The 24,631-nt window shown below is 45.6% G+C and overlaps 1 protein-coding gene across 1 annotated transcript; it reads right to left on the bottom strand.

The window, feature by feature from the left end:
• Positions 1–7,621: 7,621 nt before the first annotated feature.
• On the bottom strand, positions 7,622–13,315 carry Ppp1r15b (protein phosphatase 1 regulatory subunit 15B). Its single transcript, XM_005348356.3, has 2 exons — positions 11,006–13,315; positions 7,622–8,382 (listed from the first exon to the last, which is right to left on the bottom strand). The coding sequence occupies exons 1-2, from the start codon at positions 12,863–12,865 to the stop codon at positions 8,116–8,118; spliced, it is 2,127 nt and encodes a 708-aa protein (XP_005348413.1). The 5' UTR covers positions 12,866–13,315; the 3' UTR covers positions 7,622–8,115.
• Positions 13,316–24,631: the final 11,316 nt, after the last annotated feature.

Genomic DNA, 24,631 nt, shown 5'->3' with positions numbered 1-24,631 from the left:
TGTGGAGACCAAGCCAGTATTCCGTGCTCTTAGTGGCTCTATTTCAGACCTGCCTTCAGGTTCCTCCCTTGAGTTCCTGTCCTGACTTCCCTCAGTGACAGGCAGTGATGTGAAACCATAAGTCAAATAAACCTTTCCTCCACAAGCTGCTATTGGACATGGTGTTAGAAGACAAACTAAGACAGTCAGCATTGTCAGGCTGAGGCAGGATGAGAAGCTCAGCGTTGTCCTCAGCAACACACACAGTTTGAGGCCAGGGTGAACTGGCTGCACAAGACTCTGTCTTCTAAAACCAACAATAAAGACAAGAGGAAACTGGAAAGATAACACTGAGATTAGAGAAGGGCACGTGATCAAAGGAACAAAACCTGAAAATCTACTCAGACTTTCCTCCCTCACAGCTCAGGTTCGAGACCTCACGGCAGTAAGACTGCCCATCCCATTAGCTGTTTACCCTGCCTTCCCTAAGCGCCAAGCCACCAGCTTTCCCACAAATCATTTTCCATCTTTTCCTGATGATATTAAGAGGTATAGCATGAGCCAGGTGTGGTGGCAAACATCTGTAACCCCAGTTTTTGGGAGAGGAGGAAAGAGGATCAGGAGCCCAAGGTCATTCTCAGCTACACAGCTAATGCAAGGCCAGCCTGGCTTACTATATATTCAGCACTTAGCAACAGCACTTGTTGCTCTTACCGAGGGTCTGGGTTGGATTCCCAGCACCCACATGGTAGCTCACAATCATCTGTAACTCCAATTTCAGGAGATCTGACATATGTAAGTGGTACACTGACACACACACAGGCAAAAACACTCATACACATTGTGTTAGTCAGGGTTCAGAATGGAGACAATAGAAGGAAATGTGTGTCATACATTTACTTAGTGGTGCGAGCACTTGCTGCTCTTTCCGACAGCCTAGGTTCAGTTTCCAGTGCCCATACGGTAGTGAATAACTGTCCTTTAGTCCCAGGGGACCCACTGCTCTCTTCTGACCTTGGCCACCAGGCATGCACTGTGGTGCACACAAATACATACAGGCAAAACACTCACATAAAACAAAATAAAAACTTTAAAACATTTTTTAAAAATTTTCTGGTAGAGAATCCAAGTTTGGTTCCCAGCACCCATGCTGGGCAGCTCACAGCACTGGAACTGCAGTTCCAGAGAGACTGACAGTCCTCTGGACTGGGAATACCGCATTCACAGAACAGCTCATTCCTTTAATCCCAGCACTCGGGAGGCAGAGACAGGTGGATCTCTCAGTTCAAGGCCAGCCTGGTCTATAGAGTGAGTTCCAGGACAACCAGGGCAACACAGAGAAATTCTGCCAAAAAAAAAAAAAAAAAAAAACCCAAAAACAAAAAAACCACAAAAATAATGTCTCTCGTGTGAAACCCACCAGTAGAACCTGTCAGTCGGGAGCAGCGTGGGCCTCGGTGGGTGAGTTCACTAAGTAAACAGGGCTGGGGAAAAGGTCCCTTTGTTTTTTGTTCTGCTTCAGGAGGACCCAAACGTTCTGCTGCCTTTGTGTATCACCCCATGACTGACATGATTTTAAGTCTCACTGAGCAAATTCAGGAAAATACCAATTTAGTTTCAAGAGATCATACAATTCAACAAAGTTCATACACAAAGGATCCTGATAGCTGGTGTAAAATATTTCAGATGGGTAACAATCACAGTATGATTGGCTCAATGAATATTCAAAGCTTTCCTATGTAAAATTGGATGGGCAGCTATTCTTTACAATCTATTAGTAGTGAGAAGATAGTTAAAGCACTTGCCGTGTGAGGACTGAGTTTGGGTCCCCAGAATGCCTGTAACTGCCCAGATGGGCATGGTGGCTCCTCTGTAATTCTGGCCTCAGAAGGTGGAGACAGGTTCCCCAGAGGATGCTGGCTAAAGTCAGGTAACCATGCGGCCAAGCTCTGGGTTTAAGGACCCTGCTTCAGTAAATTCTATGATCAAGGATGATTCCCCTATCAAGTTCTGACCTCTATAAGCACACCGCACTCCCTACTCCATGCACACACACATGCAAAAACATATATATATACACATATATATACATATATATACACATATATATATACATTCACATGCACAGCACATACATACACATACAAATGGAAAAACTAAATAGCAAGAATGTGTCTGTATATCTTTACATTTTTTTATAATACATTTTTATGAGAAAAGGTAGTTCCATATCTACTTTAAATTTTTTAAAAAAATATATATATAGTCTTCATGTATGTCTGTATACCACATTCATGCCAAGTGCAGAGGAGGCTGCACTGGGTCTCCTGGAACTGCAGTCAGTCATAAATATAAACCAGAACATCGGTTCTGGGGACCAAACCCAGGTCCTCTCAAAGAGCAGCCGGTGACTTAAGTGCTGAGCCAACTCTCCAGCCCCTCATGTCTACTTACAAAAGATACTCGAGAGGGCTGGAGAGACGGCTCAGGTTGTGAGGTGCCTGCTGCATAAGTATGAAGTCGAGTTCAGACCCACAGAACCCATATAAAAACCAGGTCTCCTGGCACGTGGCTGAAACCCAGCACTAGGGATGGATGCTGGGGTAGACATGGGGATTCACTGAGCTAAAGGGCTCTACAGCCTAGGCAGCAGGGTGTGGTGACCAAGGCTACATGAAACCCTTTCTCAGTACACCAAACAGTGGTGTGTGTGTGTGCGTGTGTGTGTGCACCTGTGCGTGCACATCAGGGTGGGGGTGCATACCTATAATCCCAGCACCCACAAAGCAAAGGCAGCGGGCCCAGATCCATCCACACTATCTCAAAAAACAAAGATGGAGGGCCAGTTAGACGGCTTGGGGGAAAGGCCTTGCCATTTAAGCCTAACCACCTGAGTTTTATCTCTAGAGCTACATAAAGGTGGAAGCAGAGAGAGACCTAAGAGTCCATCAAACCACTATATCCGCAAAGCCATTTAATAATCAGAATTGGTGAGATCAGTATTAAATAATGGCTTGAAATTTTGTATTAAAGGGGCTGGAGAGGTGGGCGGTTGTGGTGCATCCTTTAATCCTGGCACTTGAGAGGCAGAGGCAGGGGATCTCAGTGAGCTCCAGGACAGCCAGGACAGTTACAGAAAGGGGGAAAGGGGCTAGCTGGAGAGAGGATGGCTCAGTAATTAAGGCATCTATTGCACTTGCAGAGCACTGGAGTTTAGTTCCCAGGCCCCAAGACAGCTTACAACCTCCTGGTAACTCCAGCTCTGGGGACCCACTGGTCAAACACACACAAATAAGTTTCCTACACACAAACACAAAGCTTATTTTTTTTGTTTTGTTTTTTGTGGAGGTCCGAAAATGTGAGCCTATTTCCATGTTGACCAAAGGTCAGAGTTCCTGCAAGGTTACTGTATTCCTACTTCAAAGTTTTCCAAAGTTCTGCTCTCTGAAGGTTTTTGTCAACAGGTGTTGCTAACAGACAGATCTTGTATTTCAGGAATAGAGAAGTGGTATGTTTCTACCTCAAACAAAAGTCTAAGGATTTGACTAAGAGTCCAGTTCCTTTAAGGAGTTAACATTGGCTTCCAACCCTGGAGTAGGTTGCCTACAGAATGTTTTGTTCTAGCAACAGAAAGTTTAACTATGAATGTAGCCCATGACCTTCAACTGCTCTGTTCATTTCCTTGTATCAAATGCAGGGTTTGTTGTTGTTGTTGTTGTTGTTTTTAGCTTTCTCCTACCTTTCGGGGTCAGGGATATTTAAAGCAATTGGAAATTAAACATTGGCGATTTCAGTATTCACTGGAACTCCCTCCTGGTACTATTCTATTTTTGTTTTATTTTTATTTGTCTTCATATACTTTACTATTTCTAAATCCCCATGCCCCTACCCTAGCGATTGGTATTTTTGTCGAGACTGGTCCCTGACTTTTTTTCCTTTTATTTTATTTATTTATTTATTTTTTTGAGACAGTGTTTCTCTGTGGTTTTGGAGCCTGTCCTGGAACTAGCTCTTGTAGACCAGGCTGGTCCCGAACTCACAGAGATCCGCCTGCCTCTGCCTCCCGAGTGCTGGGATTAAAGGCGTGCGCCACCACCACCCGGCTATCCTTTTATTTTTTATGACAGGGTTTCTCTTAGCTTTGAAGCCTGTCCTGGATCTAGCTGTTGTAGACCAGGCTGCGTCTGCCTCCTGAGTGCTGGGATTAGTTTGCACCACCACTGCCCAGTCCTTCGTTGCTGTTTTTAAAATCTTAAAAAGCTGAAAACTGAGTATGTACCTTAGTGTATGGCACTTCTTTAACCTAGGTAAGATCCTGGGGGCACTGGAGAGATGGCTCAGCAGTTAAGAGCACTGACTGCTCTTTCAGAGGTCCTGAGTTCAATTCCTAGCACCCACATGGAGGCTTACAACCACCTAGAACTAAGTCTCATGGGATCATCTGTGTACAGATAGATGTATATGTAAACAAAACATCCTAGGACCTACATGGTAATTCACAACTATCCTAATTCCAGTTACCAAGAATTTGAGAAGACCCCAACACTGAACAAGAAAGAAAAGTAGAAGGGAAGAGGGCAAGGGGGAGAAGGGAATGGCAGCTGCTAGAGCAGTAGAGCAGGCCCCGACTTTAGAATGAAATCTCACCTCTTAGAAGGGATTGTTGGCAGCCAGGCAGTGGCGCACTCCGTACCTCAACTCTTAGGGGGCTAAGCAGGGTGGGTATACTTAGCAACAGGGTTTCTCTGTGTAGCTTAGGAGCCCATCTCTGGCCTGGAACTCAGAGATCCACTTGCCTTTGCCTCCTGAGTGCTGGGATTAATGGCTTGTGGATTTTAAGAGTATGACCTGTGCTGGGAGGCAATGGTGGCGCAGCCTTTAATCCTAACACTCTGCAGAGGCAGGTACAGGTCTTTGTGAGTTCAAGGCCACCTTAGACTATGGAGAAAGTTTCAGGACAGGGGCTAAGAAGCCATTTATCTGACCCAGATGTCTGTTCATCTTGCCTACTACAAAACTGATTAACTCTGAAAACCCTGTCACATAATATCAAAACCAATGTAAAAAAATATGTAAAAATATCACATAGCATTAAATTGCAAATATATTTATTACAATTTACAGATTAGCTAATAATTATATACAAATATAATCTGAGCTATAAAATCTCCACTAGTTACATTTAAAATCATTGATCTGAAGAAGCCAACTCAAATCTTGTTCCCAAACTTAACCTTAAATTGTAAAAAATAAAATCCGATAGCTTTGATTTCAAGTTACAGGTGAAGGGCTGCCCCGTTTCAGCACTCGGAAAGGCGGACCCCATCTGCACAGAGCCCATGACATCCATGCAGGTCCGTACAGCACCACTGCAAAATACACAGCTACAACATCCACGCCATGCCTGGCCTTGGAGGTTTCCTTCCTTGGGAGGGACCTGACATCTGGGACTGGGATGACGATAGTTTTGTTCTTCTCCTTCAGTCAATTTGTAAAGGTCCTTTTGTCCTTGCCACCACATCTGTAGGCAGGCAGTGCAGGGAGTACTCTAACCAGTCATTTCCTCATGAGATGGTAAAGGTGGAATCTGGAACAATTTTCAAACACCCAGGGAACATACAGATGTTCCACTCCTTCAGATATACAGGTTCTGGGTCTCAGAAACACAAAACACTAAGTGTCTGAAATCAAACGCTAAACTGAAGTCTGGTTTTTAAAAATGTCTATGTATTGCCACAGTTTTCCTTCCTAAGCCCTCATGCCTGCTTTCCAAATGACACAGCTTTCTAACTAGACCATTTCCACAGCACTATACCAGTTCACTAAATGCAGGTGCACAAATTACACAGAATGAGGGTTCTGCAAAACTAAGACCAACTTTCCTGGTGCTGCATTCTTAGTGTACATGAATGAACAATGTCACCACTGGAGGCAGACCTTAGAGCACATCAAACGGAAATAACCAGGGAGATCAGAAACTGAGGTAGTTAGGCTGCAAGCTCTTCTGGAAAAACTCTTCCCCATCACCAATTTAGTGGACCCCTCTTTTGTTCGTGTCCCCACTACCCATGGCAGGAGGCACAAGCTAAGAACTGACCACTAAAGAGGTGGTTAAACATACCTCAATCTAGCATACGCACAGCGGATAAAGCCAACTGAATAAACCAGGCATACTACTCAACACAGACTAGTCAAGATCAAGCTTTGGGTAAGACTTTCTGGCTGGTCTAGCTATACTTTATGCTTTCCTCAAAGAACAAGCCTCACCATTGCTTCTCTATGAAACAGAACACAATAAACCTGGACACTGAAGTTTGTATTTGACATTTCACACTTAAAAACGCAGAACTACCTAATCCAAGTTTACAGTGTCACCATGACAGGTTTTAAAAGTGACAGTGCTGAGGCAGGGTATAACACTGGCTTTCTGTTAAGAGGACATAAAACAAAACTGAATTTCTGTCTGCATATTCCTCCTAGGAAAATTCTAGGCTTTCAAGTATAAAAACTGAATGCCTACAATGCAAAGATTACTTCCTAGAGTGCTTTACAGTTCCCATCACTGGGAGTTAAAGAGCCACACTGAACCAGAACTACAACACAGAAACCTTCCAAAGGGACAGTTTGCAAAGAAATCAAACATGCTAGATGTTAAAGTTTGGCATAGCAGCTGGGCACCACAGTGTAGGTCTTTAAAAAACACACCAACACAGCTTTCCCAGTCAAGAAAGTACTGCACTTGTGGGTTTGTGGTGGTCCTTGGGAATAGCTTAAATAGACCTAGATATAGAAAAAAACTCTGGATGTGTGGCACACACATGTGCAATCCTAGCAAGAAAACAAGAGGATCTTTCAAAGGCATCCTTGGCTAAGTAGTGAATTCAAGGCTAGCCTAGACCACACAAGACAAATTCTTTAAATTAAAAATAAAAAAAGAGGGGGGATATTCACTATGTTTTCAAGTGCTACAACCATGTCTTTTAAGTTGAGAACATATACAATAGGTTTAGCTTTAGGGTAAATAGGTCAAATCTATGAAAGTGGAAAAAAGTGCAAGCATAGCCTATATATATAGGCTATATATACACTCAGGAAATTAAAGCAGGAGGATTGCCATGAGCCCAAGGCCACAGTGAGACCTTGCCTCAAAATATATGAACACATATACATATATACAGAAAAACAAAAGCCCATTCACTTTAGAATAGGAAAAGCACAAGAACCCAAAGTTTTTAGTTAAGTATGCATACTTTAAATTGAAACTGAACATGTAGCACTGGGGATTGAACCCAGAGCCTTGCACGAATTAAAATTGAATATGCAGTACTAGGGACTGAACCCAGAGCCTTGCACATGTAGGCAAGTGTCCTCTGCTACTAACCATATCCCCAGCCTCCTTTTCCATTTTCATTTTAAGGCAAGGCCCAGGCAGACCTTGAATTTTCTATCCTCCTGTCTCAATCTCCAAAATAACCGGAATTACAGGTCTGGGAAGAAACTTTTCTGTGCCAGGCATGGTGATGCAAGCTTTTAATCCCAGTACTCAGGACAGGAGGCAGAGGCAGAGGGATCTCTGTGAGTTTGAGGCCAGTTGAATCTACAGAGCAAGTTCCAGGACAGCCAGGGCTATACAAAGAAACCCTGTCTCAAAAAACCAAACCAAAGAAAATCTAACAATCTTTTGTTTTGTTTGTCCCTTAAGACCTGGTCTCAGCATGTAGCCCCAGCCTGGAGCCCACTATGTAAACCTGGCTGCCCTCTGCCTCCAGAAGAAAAGTATTGAAAGTGCAAAGTAAAAACTTAAAGGGTCCCTTTCACCTCCAGGAAGCAGAGGATATTTATAACCACATCCAGTAGGGCGTGGTGGCACAGGAAGCAGAGGCAAGAAGATATCAATTTCAAGGCCAGCCTGGTTTACAAAGATCTAGGCCAACCAAAATTATGAAGACCCTGTCTCAAAAACACAAAAACCACATCCAACTAAATAGGAAAAGGGAAGATTAAAAACTAGAGATTCTTCATTATCAGAGTTGGTGTTTCTAATGAGACACATCACCCAAAATTAATTCAACTACATCACTAAACACAAATTGTTTCTTTAAAAACATGTCCAAGGACAGCTGCCAATATCTGTTTTTAAGAGAAACGTCTCAAGCAAGAGAGAGTGTGGGCCAGGGCTGCAGCTTGTTCGCTTGTCTTAACATTGCTGAACAGTGAGTGCTCCTGGAGTCTACTGAACATTCTTTCTCTGTGCTCAAATGTCAAGCAGTAGCCAATGGCATCTTCTGTTTCTTGAATCCGTTTCTGGAACCTGCATCCATCCCTTGCAAATTCTTCCCATGGTCCTTTGCGATCCTCATCATCACTTATATAATACTCAGTTACTTCTTCAAGAAAAGTTACCTAGAAAGACAAACCAAACGTTACTCTAGAATCTTAGAACACACACACACACACACACACACACACACACACACACAAAATCTTTGTCCCCACTACATATGCGGGTAATGATAGCTAACAATGCTGCAGAAAGAGATATGCATTTCTTCTCACATCTACAGACACAGTCTCTTCAAGTCCAATTCTTGTTTCATGGTATTGAAAAATGAACCAGAGATAGGAACTCTGGATTTCTTATTATTAATCCCCACTACCCTTTAATTCTTAAAGAAATACAGAAATTCAGATTTTAAGTATTCTTTTCCCCAAATGAAAAAGTATTCAGGGAGTAACCACTACAACCCTGAAGACACTCCCATGACCCCAGCACTAGAAGCTGAGGCAGAACAATCAGAGGTACAAAGCCAGGAGGGCTTACAAGAGACCCTGTCTCAGATTAGATAGATAGATAGATAGATAGATAGATAGATAGATAGATAGATAGATAGATAGATAGATAGATAGATGATAGATGTATGTTGCTTTAAAGCATGTTTAACAGTTACATCAGCTAATCCCACCGAGGCCTGTGGCTTTCCTTCCCTTTACATCAGGCCTAGGAATGCCCCTGAGGACAATTAGTAGCATGTAACACCTTACTAGATATTGCATTCTAGCGCTCACCCAGTCATTGTCACAAAGATAAAGAAAATAAGCACCTTTACACTGTTTACTAAATGCCAAACTTTTTTCAAAGGTTTGCAAATGTTCACATTTGATCTCTGTGCCAACCCTATGAGATATGAACCAATGGTGTTACCACTGGACAGACAAGAAACCAGCGAGCAGCCCAAATCCCACAGCATCTCGGTACAACTAGGATGAGAAAGTCTACAATCTGCTGCTCTGCAGTACACAAAGTATTTCACACTCCACGATCTCAAGGACTCATTCTAACAACTGGGCACCTTATTATTCTCATAAAACTAAAGAATGGCAGGTAGCAGGGGCTGTTAAATAACTATCAGATTTAGACACAACCTCTTCTAGTTTTGGTTATTTCAGTCAGTAGTTTTAAGCTAAACTTAGACATGTGGTTGGCCTGGGAATGAATTACAAGCTTTATATACTCCTTTATCTTTTGTTAATTCAGGCTGGAGGTGTAACTAGCTCAGTGGCGGGGTGCATGTTTAACATGCAACAGGTTCAGGATTCAACCCCCAGCATCACAAGACAAAACAACAGGTCTTGCAACACTTGTGCAACAGATCTTAGTATATTCCCATTGGACAAGTAAGTGGAGCAGGGGCATGGGAATGAAGTAACTTCCCAGGTCTGGCGGCTCTGCCCCCGCCCCAAACACATCCCGGGCCTATTGTCCTGAGCAGAGAGTGCAGGTCTGCAGAGGCCAAGCCTCCTGTCACTACTCCACTTTGTTTCTTGCCTGTTCCCTCTCAAGAGCATTTTTCCTATCCTGAAGAGAATAACAAGACCTGGAGATGTAGCTAAGTGATAGACCAAGTTCGGGACAATCAAGGGGCTAGCTACATTCTGCAGTAAAAAATAAGTAAATTAAAAAGGCTCTTACCATTTAGATCTTTCCTGTGCCAAGACTAGTTTCAGAGCTGGCCCTCTGCAGCCAGTAGCTCACAACACTGTCATCTGACAACACTCACTGGTGCAAGTATAAGAAACTAAAGAAACTCCCTCAACAATAAAAGACATCTTTGTGTTGGGGTGGCATGTCTTCTTGGTTGATAACTTCAGCTCAATAAGCAGCAAAAGAAATAAAGCAATTCAAATGCCCTGAACGTAAAGTAAACGGAACAATGATAGAATAAAAGAGCAAACACACTGTCTCACGAAGTTGTAAAGTTAGTCTGAAGGCTCACAAATATCTCTGCACTTCAGAGGCTCAGGCACCAAGCACATCATCACTTTGAGGCCAATTTGAACTTCCATGAGTTCTAAGCCAGTTTGGGTTACATAGTGAGACCTAAAACCAAAATGGGTTGCAAATTCTAGTCAGCTTGGGGCACTGTGAGTTGCAGGAAAGCCATGAGTATTCGGGTTTTTTTTTTTTTTTTGAGAGAGATACCCATGTATCTCTGGCAAGTCTGGAACTCACTACGTAGACCACGTTAGACTCCAAAACTCAGAAATCCTACCTCCCAAGCCCTGGGATTACAGGCATACATCACCACTTCCCTTCCAGCAACACTGGATAAGCCTAATTTGCTACTTGGGTTATCAGTACTAGTGCTACATTAATACATAATATACTATAATAATTACTAGTATTCCTTTGGGTTCCAATGGAGAGACATAAAGGCACTGCTGTCAAGAAAAGAAAGTATTAAGTATTCATAAACAAACTACATGTGAGCCATTTTTAAACTTCAGGCCCCACCAACCTACATGACAGCCCTGCTCCCATCTGTATACTGCATTCTCCTTCCAGAAGAGAATACTTCTCTACATTGGGAAGAAGGGTCATTTGAGCATTTCTCAATCCAAGCACACACGCTCAGAGGCCTTCCTCAAAACTATGCACAACTATGGCTCCGCAGGGAAAGTCATGCTGCTATGGTAACCATACCAAAAGACAGCAAATCATTAGTCATGTAAAAGCAAAGAAACAAACCTTTTTTCTTTTGCTATGGGTGGATTTTTCTCCAGAAAGAGTCTCTGGCAGTCCAGAGTCTGGACAATTATCTTCTGGGCTCTGTACCAGCGTCACCTTACAAGAAAGTAGGGTGTGACACCCAGAAAAGGCCACCGTGGCCTCAGAAGGGGCTTGTGAGTCCTGACAGCCTTTCCAGTTCTTCCCTGACGTTTGAAAGGGAGCCTTAAAATTGAAAAGGTTGTAGGGGTCCTCAGAACTGCAGAAAGAGTTCCACAGTCGAAGACTCTCCGCTTCATCGGCACTGGATTCCCAGTCCTCTTCCGCCTCAGAACTATGCTCGGGGGTATCAGGAAGGGGTCCAGCTTGAGAGCTCCCCACATCGAAAAGGTCAGGCAAGGAACTCCCTGAATCGCATGGGTCTCCAGGGACAATTCTGGTAGCAGTCTGAATTGTGGCTGTAAAGTTCTGGGGATTGTAAGGATCTACACTGTAGAAAGAGTTCCAGAGGTGGCGCCCTTCCGAGCCTTGTCCGTCGTCTGATTCGGACAAGGAGCCATCACTATCAAAGCCATCATCCTCGGGATCCTCGTCCCAATCCTCACTTTCTGAGTCTGGGCTGCTTTCCAAGTCACTGGAGGCGCCTCCCAAAATATAATCGATCAGTTTGTTGCTACAAACGGGTCTGGCCGAGACAGGAAGGTCATCCTCGGTGTCTGAGCCGTCAACTACACTAGTGCGGTCCTCTTCACAGGCTTCTTCCACAGCTAACTCGCAGGGCAGACTGCTTCCCTGGGGGCTTTGGGAAACTTCTTGAATCAACACGTCTATTTTTTTCTCGGTGGGCTCGGGGCTGACTCCAGGAAGGGGCACCGTCTGTACTGGGTTATCTGTACAGTGCTGTGGGTCCATCCGGAGATGGCCGTGTTCCTCCTCCAGGCTGTGGTAGCCGTTATCTTGGTCAGGGGTGGGTAACTCTTGCCCCTTGTTAGCCTGCAGGAATTCTAGCCGTTTCATACGAAGGTGCTGGATTTCCGGCAGGCCTTCTGTGGAAAGAGGGGGACACCTGTGCCATGCGGTTCCCGAGATCTCTGCACGAAGAGGCTGGGGGTGACAACCATCTTCAAAAAGGCAACTGCTCTCTGGGGGAAGTGTTCGGAAATCCACCAGCTGGCTAGCTCCAACGCTGTTCCGACAGCGCAGCTCCCAGCAGTCCAGACAGGAAGGGTTCAGCAGATAAGAAACTACCTTGAAACTGCCTACGCTCTGCCCAGAGGGTGCCGAGCCAATTTCTCGGTGGGAGATCAGACCCGCTTGAAGACTGCTGGGCAACAACTCCACCCCCCAGAGCGGCTGCGCTAGGAGAAAAGGGTGCGCTGCGGAGTCCAAAGCTCTTTCCTGGGCTTTCAATTTCAACTCCAGGTCTGAGGATGAGTACCGCCATTGGGGTCCCTCCTCTAGCCAATCAAGGGGGCTGACAGCCAAGTCTTCCGAAGAGTCCAGCTGCAGTGAACTCAAAGATTTCTGCACCGCGGCAGCGGCAGGTTCCTCCTCTCTCAAGGCTCTCAGGGCACTGTAACCTGCTACGAAATCTAGCCATCTGGTAGGAATCATGCCACCGAAAAGCTGGCTCCAAAAAACCAGCTTCTGGACCAAGCTAGGGAGCAGCGCAAAGAGCTGGGAAAGGAATCTGGTCCAGTACCTGGTTCGAGGCTTGGGCAGGGCGGAGGCAGCCAGTGCGGGGTCCCCGGAGTTTTTCCGAGAAGGAGGAGTCAGCAAGTCGGAGGAGCGAGCAGACCATCGCCGAAGGAAGGGCAGCCGGAACCAGGAGCCCATCCGAGGGGCAGGCCGCTTCCGAGGCCCGCGAGTGCCCAGCTCCATCTCCTTTCCCTGGCAGTTTCTCAAGACAGGAGCGTGGCGGGGTCGGCGGGGTCAGGGCGGGCAGGACCCGAGGCCTACACAGCCTCAGCCTTGCCCAGCCACCGAGTCGGTACCGCAGGCCGATCCCCGCGCCGGCAGAAGGGACCCCGGGAGGGGAGGCTTCCGTGGCGGGCGGTGCACCGCACGGCTTGGCGGCCCGCGCAGGCTGCGGCGGTCGCTGCCACGTCCATCCCGGCAGGGAAGGAGGCTCCCTTAGTCCGTGTGAGACAGCTCCACCATAGACCAGATCCCTCACGCGGCAGCGGCGGAGTTTCCGGAGACCGCGGCCCGCACCCTGGCGCCAAACGCGAGGGCGGAAGGGCTGGGTGGCAGGCGAGCGCTCAGGGAAGCGAAACTCAAAATGGCTGCAGCCGAACACCCGGAAGCTGGCAGACGGGCCTGAGATCCGAGGGCGTCTACGTCTACCGCCCAGCGCCGCCTAACGTCATTCGCAGAACCCCACCCCCAGCCCCCGAGAGGCGGACTTGCCTCACCCTCGTGTGCCGCCGCTGATTGGCTGTGCCTGTGGTCCCTATCGGCTTCCTTACTCGGGGTTGAGCGGGCTCACACGCGGAAAGTTGCATCAGCCGGACCCGGCATGTACGCCTGCGCGGTCAATTAGCTCTGGTCTCCTAGGAGACCGCGCGCTCCACCCTCTGGGTTAAAGGGACCGGCTCGGGGAGGTAAGTGGGTGTCCACAGAACCTGAGGATTCTCCTGAGCCCTTTTTTATGGGTCCGATAAATTGGTCAGAGTGTCACTTATCTGACACGTCTATCGTTCTTCTCGTGTTGTTGAGTGCTTAAGTAGACGTGAGTTAAGTATGAGGTGGGTGGTGCCATATAGCCTACGTGCCTGGGGTTATATGACACAGATGTAGGCACAGATCATCCCAAGTGCGTAATAGTTGTGAAAAACTCAAGTGACAGCTGAAGTCATTCGTGCATTCCTGTCCGCCTGCAGTAGGGCTTCCAGGTCTCTAGCCTTGCCTGCGGTCTAATTTGGACATCACGAAGGAAACCGTGGTGTACAGGACAGGCTGAAGTCAGAGTGGAAAAAGTTTCTCCATCTGTTGACTCCCACGCTTCTCAGCAAAGGCCTGCGCCACACACCCGGCCTTTAGGTCCTATTCTTATTTCTTCTACTTCAATCAACAGTGCAATGACAAAGTCAAGTAGGGGAATAGTTAGAACTAAGATGGAAGATTGTTGATGTGCAAAGAGGCCAGCTGATCTTCCTGATTTGCGGGGCATGTTCAAGGAACAAGCTATTTCTTTCCCGAAACCAAGAGTTTCTGTTTATTCCCCAACAATATCTTATTACTTCTATCTGGAAATATCTGGATTCTTAATTCTAAAAACTTTAGGAAAATGTATTAGTACTATTAGAAAAGAGATCCAAGTGTGCAAATTAATTACTGGAAGCTTCGGTTCCTTTTGTGAGGAAGCTAAGGGTCGGAGAGCTGTGCTCCTATTATAGTGCCTAGCCAGATAGTGTAGGAACACAAACATTAGCTAAGATTCTGCTGTTATTCTCCTTTACAATCCTCAATTGTTTCTCACTGCCTACAGAATAAAGGTTCTATTCAGCCTGAGCTCCCTGACCGCTACACAGCCTGCGATTCTCTTCATGCATGTAGTTTCCAGAGCACTGGGCTTACGCTTCCTCCTGGCGTTTGATGGCCAGGAGGGCCCTCACCTTTTCTGGTCACTTACCTACTCATACTGCTAAGTTCAATTTAGAGGTCAGAGTCTGAGAGCCAGGCATGGTGGCATGCGTCTTTAATCCCAGCACTCAGGAGGCAGAGGATCTCTGAGAGGCCAGCCTGCTCTACAGAGTGAGTTCCAGGATAGCCAGGCCTACACAGAGAAACCCTATCTTGAAAAAGAAAAACAAACAAACAACACAAAAGAGGTAAAGTGTCCACTTGGGGTCCTCACTGGCCCTCCCACTCAGGCTCAGGTGGCTCTTCAACACTGGTACCACACCTCCTAACAGAATTTAACAGATTGTGCCATCCTTCACTGTAACGAACTATACCAACTTCTTCAACTTCCAATTGACAAGAGGAACCGTTTTCTGTAGAAAGTTCCCTTGAAGCCAGGCGATGGTGGCTTTAATCCCAGAAGTAGAGGCCAGCGAATCTTTGAGTTTGAAGCCAGCCTGGTCTACAGAGCAAGTTCCAGCACAGCTAGAGCTTCATAGAGAAATCTGGTGATATTTTGTTTGTGATCTAACAAATAAAGCTTGCCTGAAGATCAGAGTGCAGAGGTAAGCCACTAGTTAGCCATAGAGGCCAGGCACGTACCTTCAATCCCAGTGGAGGTGGACAGATCTCTGTGAGTTCAAGGCCACCCTGGGCTATACTAGATTGATCCAGTCTCAAAGAGAAACAGAGACAAGTGGTGGTGAATTGCACGTTTGATCCCAACACCGGGGAGGTGGAGAGACAGGAGTGGTATGGCTGGGTGAAGAGAGGAATATAAGGCATAAGGCAGGTGGAGACAGGAGCTCAGACCAGTCAGTCTGAGGATTCAAAGAGAAAGGATCGCCCTTTCAGTCTGAGGTAGAGGTAAGAACTCTGAGCTTTCAACTTTCACCCCTGGTAGCTGTAGCTGACTCCAGGATTTTATTTTTAAGATCAATTAGAATTTGTGCTACAGAAATCTGCCTTGAAAGCCTTGAAAAGAAGAAAAAAAATCCCTCGACGTTGTTTTTTTTTTTTTTTTTTTTTTTTTTTTTTTTTGTTTTGTTTTTTTTTGGTTTTTTCAAGACAGGGTTTCTCTGTGGTTTTGGAGCCTATCCTGGAACTAGCTCTTGTAGACCAGGCTGGTCTCGAACTCACAGAGATCCGCCTGCCTCTGCCTCCCGAGTGCTAGGATTAAAGGCATGCGCCACCACCGCCCGGCTTCGACGTTGGTTATTAACTGAGCCATTAGGACCTCTTGGAGATTTCTTTTTTATTTTTTCTTATTTCAGAATTTCTTACATTTGTATGATGTGTTTCTATTATGTTCTATTCTATCGGTCCTGAGCTTCTTCAGGCAGTTATTGCTTAGGTCAGGGTTCCTCCTCCTTTTTTGTTTGTTTGGGTTTTGTGTTTGTTTACTTTTGGTTTTTTGAGGCTGGGTCCTATGTAGCCCTGGCTGTCCTGAAACTTGACTCAATTTGCCTCAGACTCACAGAGATCCATCTGTCTCTGGTGAGATTTAAGAGGTACACCACCATGCCTGGCGGGCCCCTCCTCTTCCTCCTCCTCTTTCTTCTCTCTGTGTATGCTTATGTGTGTTGCCAGCCTTGCCAGTGCTTGCCTGTGTGGAAGCCAAGGGCCGGCACTGGGTGTTTGCCTCTTTCGCTCCACCACACTTTCTGAGACAAGGTCTGTCAATGGACTTGGGATTCACTGTTTCAGCTATACTAGCTGGCCGGTGAGCCTGTAGGTTCCCTGTGTCTTTGCCCTCCTGCGATGGGATTGCAGCCACTAATTACCTGAGGTTTTGTTTTGAGTACTGGCCTGGGGATCTGAGCTCAGGTCCTCATGTTTGCGCAGCAAGCGCTTTACCCATGGAGCCATCTCCTCAGCCTCGGTCAGGTGGTCTTAGAAATTCTCCATGTTCTCTTCACGAAGCCTTTTTTCGTTTTTCTAGACAGGGATTGTTTGTGTAGCCCTGGCTGTCCTGGAACTTACTCTGTAGACCAGGATGACCTTGAACTCAGAGATCTGCCTACCTCTGCCTCCTGAGGCGTGCACCACCATGTAAAACCACAGAGACATTTTTATGTGACCACAAGTAGTAATATACAAGACAACCATTTACTATAATAAATCATAAAGAAATTTATTTTAAAATAATTTTGTATACCTATAATTTTACCATTTATTAAAGGCAAAATCAAATTTGTATACATCTTACCTTAAGATGAAAGGTTGGAGAGATTTCTCACCAGTTAAGAACATTGGCTGCTCCTCCAGAGGACCTGGGTTAAATTCCCAATACCCACATACTGGCTCACAACTGTCTGTAACTCCAGTTCGAGGGAATTTAATGTCTTCTTTTGGCCTCTGGCATCAGGCATACATGTGGTACACAGACATCATGCATGCAAACAAACAAACAAAAAAAACCCACATACACATTTTTAAAAAAATAAATAAAAGCTGGGCATTGGTGAAGTACGCCTTTAATCTCAGCACTTGGGAGGCAGAAGAAGGCAGATCACTATGAGTTCAAGGCCAGCCTGGTCTACAAGAGCTAGTTCCAGGACAGGCACCAAAGCTACAGAGAAACCCTGTCTTGAAAAACAAAAAACAAAACAAAACAAAACTCTAGTAAGATGGATATACCAAATTTTACATAGTCTTGACTAAATTTTTAATATTGTAAAACTTCCAGCATTGTTGACATTTTTGAGGTGTTTGTATTTTTATTTTATAATCACCAGTGCTGGGAATGACACGTCACATAAATATATAGTATAAAAATGGCTACAGTATGGCTAGGGACCTGCTGTAGGGCAACAGTCTTCTACCCTGTAAAGATTTGTTGCTTGTATTGCTTTAATAAAAATGCTGATTGGCCAGTAGCCAGGCAGGAAGTATAGGCAGGGCAACCAGAACAGGAGAATTCTGGGAAGAGGAAAGGCCCAATTTGTAGTCGTCACCCAGACACAGAGGAAGCAAAATGAAAATGCCTCACTGATAAAAGGTAGCAAGGTACATGGCTAATACAGGCAAGAATTATGGGTTAATGTAAGTTATAAGAATTAATAAGAAGCCTGAGCTAATGGGCCAATCAGTTTATAATTAATGTAAGCCTCTGTGTATTTCTTTGGGACTGAACAACTGTGGGACTGGGTGGGACAGAAACCTCTGTCAACAAATGCCACCCAACATGGGGCTCGAACTCATGACCCTGGGATTAAGAGTCCCATACTCTACTGACATAAACAATGTATAAATATCTTGATCAGAGGTAGAAATATATAATGCAATATGATAAATATATCCTAAGATTGTATCAGTATACAAAATGTCTTAAACAGAGGTAGAAACATGCATACATACAATCTGACAAAATAACTTTGTGTAGGCCGGGCGATGGTGGCGCACGCCTTTAATCCCAGCACTCGGGAGGCAGAGGCAGGCGGATCTCTGTGAGTTCGAGACCAGCCTGGTCTACAGAGCTAGTGCCAGGACAGGCTCCAAAGCCTCAAGAGGGTTTGCTGGGAGGAGTGCTCCAAAGGCTGCTCTCTGAAGAGTGCCCTCAGCCTCCCCTCTCAATATAACTCTTTCCCTTTTCCTTTCTTTCTTTTGGAGACTTACTTTGTTTGGTTTGGTTTGGTTTGTTGAGACAGGGTTTCTCTGTGTAGCTATGGAGCCTGTCCTGGCACTAGCTCTTGTAGACCAAGCTAGCCTCGAACTCACAGAGATCCGCCTGCCTCTGCCTCCCGAGTGCTGAAATTAAAGGCGTGCGCCACGACTGTCCGTCTAGGACTTACTTTGTTTATGTGAAACAGTGTCTTGCCTGCCTGCCTGTGCACCTTGTGCATACCTGGTGCCTTAGGGAGGCCAGAGGAGGGCTTAGGATCTGTAGAACTGGAGATACAGATGGTGGTTAACTGGGTGTGGATACTGACACTTGAACCCGGGTCCTTGGAAGAGCACCAGTGCTCTTAACCAATAAGCATCCCCTTTCTCTTTCTCTTGATCCTCCTGCCTCTGCCTCCTTCAGCAAATCCTATCGGTGTGCTCCATCACAACCGGCTTCGCTTTCTCTTAATGAAGCTACCTACTCTCCAAGTTAAAGGAAAGCCTCACCTTGCCTTTAAGGCCCCTTCATGTTTAGATCCTCTTATTTTGTGTCCTTTCTCTCCCATGCTCTCCCCTCCTCCTTGAGGCTCAGTGATGGCTGTGAGGGACCTCACAGAAAGGATTTGTGTCAACTTCCATTCTAGACTGCTGCTGGTGCTCATTGTTTATTACAATAGCCTTCTACGTGAACAAACCTCATATTCCAATCAATTTTCTTAATTTGTTTTAAACGAGGCTTGCAGATGTAGGCCAATGGAAGAGCACTGGTCTAAGAAGCCCAAGCCCTGGGCATTGCAAAAGTAAATAATTAAAAACAAATACAACTTTCTTGAGTGGACTTCCTATTCCTTGTGTAGTTTATCTGGGGGTAGGGGGTTGGGGAAAGCATTTCAAGATAGAGTTTCTCGGTGTCACTGCCCTGGCTGTCCTTGATTTGTAGACCAGGCTGGCCGCTTGCCTAGTAGTGCTGGAATCTAAGGCCTGCATCACCACACCCAGCTCCTCGTGCAGTTTTAATTATAATTCTTTATTATTCTTATCTTTGAAGTTGTTAAGGGAGAACGGGAGGCCAGAAAGCTTTTAAAGGCTGGAATCTGTGGCTTGGTCTTGCTGTCTCACTGGAGGAGACCAGTGAATCAGCGATTCAGCCAGAGGGCAGAGGGCGACTCTGTACACAGAGATAAGGAGCTGGCCAGAGCTAGCTGGTGAAGACCAGAAGTGCTTGGACGTTTTAGCGGAACAGCAAACCCTAGTGCACTGTATTTACCTCCAACTATGTTGGCAGGCCTCAGCTAACAGGTCACGGCTTCTGGTTGTCTTCCATCCTTCCAATCCCATCCCTCTCTGTACTGCCTTCACACCCTGCCTTCCCAACTCAAGTCTTTTGTCTTTGTTGTTCAGGTTTTTGTTTGTTTGTTTTGAGACAAGTGCTGGGATTACAGATGTTAGACCCCGTGTCAGGTGCTATTCACCTGACAACAGCCCTCGTCGTCATCACGTACGTTATTTTATTCTATAATGGTCCTTTACCTCCATCCTAAAACCACACTTCTAATCAGACATGCCGCTCATACCTGTAAGCCCAGCACTTGAAAGGCTAACCCTGGAGGATCGCTGTGAGTCTGAGGCCATCCTGGTGAGTTTCAAATCTCTCCAGAGTGAAAGAAACTCTGTCTCAACCAAACAGAATGAACAACACCCTTTCCTTCTCTTGCCTCTCTTACTCCAACACTCTCCTCTGACAAAACCCCAACCTCATCATCCCATGCCTGCAGTCCTGCGGTGCAGCCTTGCTAGGGAAGTCACTCAGGCATGCTGACTGCTTCCGTTCCCACTTGCCCACTAATCTCTTCCATGCTGGGTACCCTAGCCTCATCCCTTAGTAGTCCAGTTTTTCCCAGGTCTTGAGACCATTTTACATTGCTCCCCCTTCAGATTCCCAGCCTTCCCAAAAATACACATTCTTAGCTTTAAATCCCACCTCATATTGTAAAAACCAAAGTCACATTTTAAGTTTTAATTACTGTGCCTAAGATCCGGGAAACAAAAATGCCTCGGACCTGCAGCCCAAGGACAGACAGCTCCTGAAATGCTGGGGCCATTGTTTATGGGAGATAACAAGCCCGTGTTTGTGTTTTCATTCACCTAAACAAGTTTATTTGCCCCACCTATCCTTGATCACTTGTACTTGATCACGTGTGGGTGGGAGGTTCACAGGCAGGAAATAAAGTCAGGATGTGTGCTTGCCCCTGATTGGACCTGATGGGAAATACTTAAGCCACTGCAAACTGCCTTGGGCTATTTTCTGGACACAGGGATGGACCTGGCCAGAGTCTATCCACCTGGCCAGTATTTAATTAAAGCTTGCTTCAAATTTGGCTTCCAATTGTGGTAGTGGTCTTATTTCCAACCAGTGGGATTAACAATATTCCACTGAGAAAACAAAAACCCACTCCGTTTTCCCCCCTCCCATCTACCTGCAGCTATACCCACATTCCCAACCTTTCAACTCATCACCCACCAGGAGGCCTCCAAGATCCTAGTCCTTCGTTTCTCCTAAGGAACCCGGCCTTGTCTCTTCTCTGAAACAGACTTTTCTCTCAGTAGTAAATTATTTAGGTTAGCATGCTTTAATGGAAAATATATTTTTAAACCCTCCTAGATACATTCTCCTCCAACTTTATTCATTTTATGTTATTGAGTATGAACGTTTTGCCTGCATGTATACTCATGTACCATATGCATGCAGTGGCTGAGGGGGCCAGAAGAGGAGGCAAATCCCCTGGGAATTAAGTTATAGATGGTAATATGCTGGGATTTGAACAGGGTCCTCTGGAAGAGTAGTGAGTGTTCTTAATCAAAAGGGCCATTTCTCCCCTTTCCTCCAAGTTTTTTTTTTTTTTTTTTTTTTTTTTTTTAGAAAAGGTATATCTCTGAAGAGTTGCTTATGTTCATGATATCCATTCTCTCTCTCTCTCTCTCTCTGCTACTCCAGTGTGACCTTACCCTGTCCCATCTACACGCAGCCTCCAAGAACCTTTTTAATAGTCTATCTAGTCTCTGGATTCTGAATTATGCCGGCTCTAAGTTTGTATTATTTGGAACTTCCTTCTTTACAGATGATCATGTTAAAAATGAAGTCAGATTCCAGGACAGGCTCCAAAGCCACAGAGAAACCCTGTCTCGAAAAACCAAAAAAAAAAAAAAAATGAAGTCAGAGGTTGAGAGCACTGACTGCTCTTCCAGAGGTCTTGAGTTCAATTCCCAGTACCCATATAGAGGCTCACAACCATCTGTAATGAGATCTGGTGCCCTCTTCTAGCCTGCAGGCATACATGCAGACAACACTGTATACATAATAAAAAACTAATAATTAAAAAGAAAGAAGCCATTAGGGTGAGCCCTTAATCCAATTAATAGAATACTCTTAAAAGGGGAAATTAGAGACACGTGTACACACACAGGGAGTGCTATGAAAACTAGAGTGACGTATCTGCCAGCAAATAACCGGACACTAGGAGAGAAACCTCAAACAGATTCTCCCCACAGACCGGAGCCCCGCAGAGCCTTGGTCCTGGACTTGCTGCCTCTTCCTCTGAAGTGGATGGGATGACAGGCCTGCACCCACGCCCGGCATTGAGCAGCAGCTTTGCTTCCCATCATAGCATTTCCTTGGTTGTCCTAGAATTTCTGCTGTCTCTTCGTCCTCCTCCTTTTCCCTCCTGTTACTCTTTGTCTTCCTCATACTGGTTTTTCTAGGTTCTGTAACCCAGGTGATTTCATCCAGTTCCAAGAATTTAAATGTCATCTAAATGCTCAGTCCTGGGCCTAACCTTCAGACTGACTGCGTCTGTGAGCTGCAGATTTCAGGCTTCTGTTCCACTCTGACATCCATCAGACATGTCGGACGTACTGTGCCTTCATCTCATTCACACACATGAGCCAACATTCGACCTAACTGAGCTAGTGCCAAGCCCCAGGGGACTTCCTGGACGCCTCTTTCCCTTTGGGGGACTGAACCTGTGAGGCAGGCACTCTGCCTCTACACTGACCTCCCCTGTCCCAGTCCTTCTGTGTTGCTGGGTATTGGCTGGGACTTCACACATGCCCGGGAAGTTGTGCCACTGAGCTACATTCCCATCCCCAGAATGACATTTTAAAATATAGTCACGGCACAGCTGTGGGTACAAACCTGTAATCCCAGTACTCAGGAGGCTGTGGCAGGGTGATAAGGAGTTCAAGGATATTCTGGGGTACATAACAAGTTAAAGGTTAACCTGAGCTACATAGTGAGACCTTGGCTTGAGTTGGAGGGGGGGATGGGGACAGAAAGAAAGGGAAGGGAAAAGAGAGGAAGGAGGGAGCAGGGGTGGGAAGCTGGCTCAGTTAAAGATGTCCTCTGTGGAGCCACTCTACCCACCCTCCCCTGTCCTGTCTTGTCCATGCCACACTCTACTACTGCATAGTAATCCCCAGGTTTTGTGAGTATTGGTCCTGTACCTCCTGAAGACATTAAAGTCCATGAATGTTAGGTGAGTTAGATAAAATGACATCCTGAGCTACCTGGGAGTTGACTGAATACCCATCGCCCTCTTCAAGCCAACTGGTGAGAAGGTAGTTTTGTGTTTATTACCAGAAGAAATTCCTAAAAATCTAGGGCCCTCTCACCACACATATGGCAACATTCCCTGGACTCAAGAAGAGATCTCAGTTGAAACTAAAAGTCCTTGGAACACAAACCTCATTATAGGCAGAAATGTAACACACCTATGGAAGTTTTTAAGAAAAGTACTTATATAAATCTTTAACAATTGATGTTAACAATCTTTAACAATTGGTGTTAAGTATTAATAAGTTTTTGTCTCAGAACTTTATAGATACTGGAATTTTCCTTAAATTAACTATTTGCATCAAATTTATAGAGCTAAAGAGGGACTGATTGATGGAGGAAGGTCATTGGTTAAGTAATAAAGAAACTGCTTGGCCTCATAGGTTAAAACATAGGTGGGAGGAGTAAACAGAACAGAATGCTGGGAGGAAGAGGAAGTGAGCTCAGAGGCCATGCTCTCCTCTCCCGGGTAGACACGATGAAGCTCCGACCTAGGATGGACATAGGCTAGAATCTTCCCGGTAAGCGCACCTTGGGGTGCTACACACATTATTAGAAATGGGCTAGTCCAGGTGCGAGAATTAGCTGAGAAGAGACAAGATATAATGGGCCAAGCAGTGTTTAAATGAATACAGTTTGTGTGTTGTTATTTCTGGTGTAAAGCTAGCCATGCGGGAGCCAGGCGGGACGAAAAGCAGGCCTGCAGCTCCTACTACAATTGATTGTCTTCCTAAGGGCTCTGTCTTAGTTAAGGCTTCTGTTGCTGTAAAGAGACATCATGACCACAGCAACTTTTTTTTTAATTACTTGTATTTTGTGTGCATTGGTATTTTGCCTGCCTGTATGTCTTTGTGAGGGTGTCAGATCCCCTGGAACTGGAGTCACAGTCAGTTGTGAGATGCCATGTGGGTGCTGGGAATTGAACCAGGTACTCTGGAAAAGCAGCCACTGCTCTCAACTGCTGAACCATCTCTCCAACCCCAGACCATTGCAACTCTTACGAAGGAAAACATTTAATTGGGTATTTAATTGTATGCTGTGAATACCATTGGTTAATAAAGAAGCTGTCTTCTGCCTGGCAGGGCAGAATAGAGGTAGACAGGGAAAACTAAACAAACTAAACTGAATGCTGGGAGAAAGAAGGTAGAATCGAGAGACGTCATGTAGTCTCCGCCAGACACACTGAAACCTTGCCAGTAAGCCACAGCCACATGGTGATACACAGATTAATAGAAAAGGGTTAAATTAAGATGTAAGAGCTAGCCAATAAGTATCTAGAGCTAATAGGCCAAGCAGTGATTTAATTAATACAGTTTCTGTGTGGTTATTTTGAGTCTGAGCAGCAGGGGAAAAACAAGCAGTCTCCTACAACAATTGGGGCTTGCCTACAGATTCAGAGATTTAGTCCATTATCTTCATGGCAGGAAACATGGCAGCATGCAGGCAGACATGGTGCTGGAGAAGGAGCTGAAAGTTCCACATCTTGACCCACAGGCAGCAGAAGGAGACTGTGTACCATACTGGACATAGCTTGAGCATAGGAGACCTCGAAGCCCTCCTCTACAGTGACACACTTCCTCCAACAACAAGGCCATCCCTCCTACTAGTGCTGTTCCCTGTGGGCCAAGCATTCAAACACATGAGCCTCTGGGGGCCATACCTATCCGAACCAACACAGGCTCAATAGTTGAGTTCTGGGGAAAAGACACTTTTTTTAAAAAAATTTATTTATTTATTAAGGATTTCTGCCTCCTCCCCGCCACCGCCTCCCATTTCCCTCCCCCTCCCCCGATCAAGTCCCCCTCCCT

The sequence above is a fragment of the Microtus ochrogaster genome, chromosome 6 (assembly GCF_000317375.1).
Source record: "Microtus ochrogaster isolate Prairie Vole_2 chromosome 6, MicOch1.0, whole genome shotgun sequence".
In the NCBI taxonomy this organism is placed as follows: Eukaryota; Metazoa; Chordata; class Mammalia; order Rodentia; family Cricetidae; genus Microtus; species Microtus ochrogaster.
The sequence above is the reverse complement of the archived record's forward strand: the minus strand, read 5'-3'. Positions and strand labels throughout refer to the sequence as shown.

Excerpts from the sequence above, each read along its gene's own strand:
- Ppp1r15b (XM_005348356.3), bottom strand. The coding sequence starts at position 12,865 with ATGGAGCTGGGCACTCGCGGGCCTCGGAAGCGGCCTGCCCCTCGGATG. Across the intron at positions 8,383-11,005 it reads CCCATAGCAAAAGAAAAAAG|GTAACTTTTCTTGAAGAAGT; the intron begins GTTTGTTTCTTT and ends TTGTCTTTCTAG.